Source organism: Buceros rhinoceros, unplaced genomic scaffold, assembly GCF_000710305.1.
Source record: "Buceros rhinoceros silvestris isolate BGI_N320 unplaced genomic scaffold, ASM71030v1 scaffold5166, whole genome shotgun sequence".
Classification (NCBI taxonomy): Eukaryota; Metazoa; Chordata; class Aves; order Bucerotiformes; family Bucerotidae; genus Buceros; species Buceros rhinoceros.
In genome coordinates, this window is record NW_010419182.1 from 1 (window position 1) to 2,965 (window position 2,965).

Sequence of the window (2,965 nt, forward strand, 5' to 3'; positions counted from 1 at the left end):
CGGCGCCGCGGGTCCCCTGGGGCTCTGCAGGGGGAGCAGCCCTCTCCCTTCTCGCCGCCCCCTCTCCGCGTGGGCCTTTTTAAATGCCACGTTAGCGAGGCACGGAGAGGCTCCCGAGGAGTTTGTTTCCTGGAAAACCAGCCCAGTTTTCCCTCCAGGGGTGGAGGGAGGAAAGGAGAAGGGAAAAAAAAAAGAAGAGGGGAGGCAGGGAGGGAGTTTCATAACGGGGTCAGAGCCGGTCTGCAGCGCGGTGTCCCTCCCGGTGAAGCTGGCGGCCGGTGCCGGGAAGGAGTTAACTGCCGCCGGGGAGTCGCGGGGGGAACGTGCAGCCAGGGAGGTGCTAGTGAAAGTGACTGCCGAGAGTGAATGGGGCTGGGAAAGTTGGAGAAAGCCTTCCTTAGGTATTTGACAGCCTGTTCCGCTCCCTCATAAATTTGGTTGGAAAGTGAGGTTCTACTCAAAGCGCTACAGCCTTCCTTCCCTCCCCCCGCCTTGGATTTTCCACAAATTAGCAGATCAAGAGAGATTCAGAAAATGTCTCTGAATACACATGTGTGTTAAGTGAGCTTTCTTTTGAGGCGTGGCCAAAGCCTTCTAAATCCTTAATTAAGGGCAGCTTGACTCAGGGAGCTTTATTGCGCTGTACTGCTGACAACCGGGAGTGAACTTCCCGGCTATCTTTCATGCGCTCCTCGGGATTACGCAAGAACCTCTGCAACTTTTGAAATCAGGGAGCAGGGTTTGGAGCGCGGGCCGTGTGTCCTACTGCCCTCGAAGCGCTGCTTCCTTAAAGGACAGGCGCTTGGGCTAGGCGGGGTCCAGCTGTATCAGACGGGTTGAGGAAGGGTCAGTCCGTGGGTTCCTGGCGGTGCAGCTCGGAGGAACATTCCCTTGTTAAACACAGCTAGTACAGATCCCTTGTACAGATCAGCTCATGAATGTTTTAACTTTTTTTTCCCCTTGCAGAAGAAGAACAAGAGGAAGACGAGGAAATTGATGTCGTGACATTAGCCGAGGCGAATGAATCCGAATCCAGCGCAGAGTCTAGCACAGACACATCAGAAGAGCACAGTAAGCCGCACCACAGCCCGCTGGTCCTCAAACGGTGTCACGTCAACATCCACCAGCACAATTACGCCGCTCCTCCCTCCACCAAGGTTGAATATCCAGCTGCAAAAAGGCTAAAGTTGGACAGTGGCAGAGTTCTCAAACAGATCAGCAACAACCGCAAATGCTCGAGTCCCCGCACGTCAGACTCGGAAGAGAACGACAAGAGGCGAACGCACAATGTCTTGGAGCGCCAGAGGAGGAATGAGCTGAAGCTGAGTTTCTTTGCTTTGCGTGACCAGATACCCGAGGTGGCCAACAATGAAAAGGCGCCCAAGGTTGTAATCCTGAAAAAGGCAACGGAGTACGTTCTTTCCATCCAGTCGGACGAGCACAGACTGATTGCAGAGAAAGAGCAATTGAGGAGGAGGAGGGAACAGTTGAAACACAAACTCGAGCAGCTAAGGAACTCTTGTGCATAGGAACTCTTGGGCATTGCTTTGAACAACCCAACCCGGACTGAAACGATGATAAAATATTACTGTTTCTAACGTCACTCATGAACTACACCAGTCCATGGCGTATGGAACTATTGCAACTGCATGCTGTGCGATTTGACTTGAGACTACACAACCTTGGCCGAACCTCGCGAGGGTTTGGCCAGAACCTCGAAACTGCCTCATAATTGATACTTCGGGCATATAAGGGATGGTGGGACATTTGTCATGCTTGGGGATGAACTCCTCGACTTTTTTTCTTTTAAAATTTTGTATTTAAGGCATTTTTTCATATGAGAATCCCTCCCAAAGTTGTCCCCAGATTGCTGTATATATTTACACATCTTATTGTCATGTAAATACCTTTAATAAAGCCTTTATAGAAAAATGTGCAACATTAATACGCAACAGTTGTGGCAACTGGATTTATACTTGTCTTGAACTTCTGTGCCATAACATTTCACAATTTTGTTTTTAATTTAAATACACTTTTTCTTTTAAAAATGATTTTTATTTTGTTTTTAGATAAATAAATATTTGCCCAAAATATAATTAGCTAAATCTCTGTGTAAGGACTTTGCTTTGTCTCCCACTGCTGTCATTAGATGCTCATTTCTGTGACATCCCTCTCCCCGTCATCATGGCGGTGACCTGGCCAAAAAGTCAAAGAGGACTTAGCTAAGAGGAAATTATGATGGTTTTGCAGCTTAGTAGAGAGTTGAGTTTTTTCTTTCCCTCTTCTATTAGTTAAAGGGGGTAAAGTCGTTAGTCTAATGTGCTCTGTTGGTTTAACCGGTGTAGCCACTGGTGCCTCTGTGAAGGGGAGGGTAGCAACGTCTGTCTTGGCCGTGGTCGGCTGCCTGCTGAAAGTCGGGGTGGTGTGTTTTTACACCAGTCACCCCAGTGTATGGGCTCTGCATTCTTTCCAAATATGTGTAAGTATATTTTCAGGGCATAACCTTCGTTCCAGACCTAGCTATGTATTTTGAGGGCTGTGTTGTAGTAGGTTCACCTGAATTGCTTCCTGTTTGATTTTGAACAGAAGAGAGAGGGGATAAGGAGATGGTTGGTGTTGAAGTGGTTAAAACAGCAGAGCAGTTTCCCTTCTGAAGTGCTCCAATAGCAGAGCTGATCTTCCCGGTCAAACGCCTTATCAACATGAATAATTCCTCGGGATGTAAAGGAATACAGAGTTCCAGGGCACACGAAAGGGAGCAAAGGAGAAGAGCTGTCTCTCACCTGGAGTATGTGCTCAAACCGATCGCTAATGATTGCCAGGCAGAGTAATCATAGTCACGTTCAGGAATTCTCTCGTGAGCAGCGTGGATGGGCCATAAAGTACTTGCTTGACGCAGCTCTTAAGATTAGATTTGGTCTCTTTCTCCCCTCCTTTCACCCGCTTTGGTCAGAACTTCAGCAGG

The 2,965-nt window shown here is 48.3% G+C and overlaps 1 protein-coding gene across 1 annotated transcript; it reads left to right on the forward strand.

Annotated features, from left to right (window-relative positions):
- Nucleotides 1–966: 966 nt before the first annotated feature.
- MYC (v-myc avian myelocytomatosis viral oncogene homolog) lies at nucleotides 967–1,529 on the forward strand (the record flags this gene model as incomplete). Its single annotated transcript, XM_010138799.1, has 1 exon — nucleotides 967–1,529. A coding segment is annotated over one exon (563 nt), but the record flags the coding sequence as incomplete, so codon positions are not given.
- Between the last annotated feature and the right edge of the window lie 1,436 nt (nucleotides 1,530–2,965).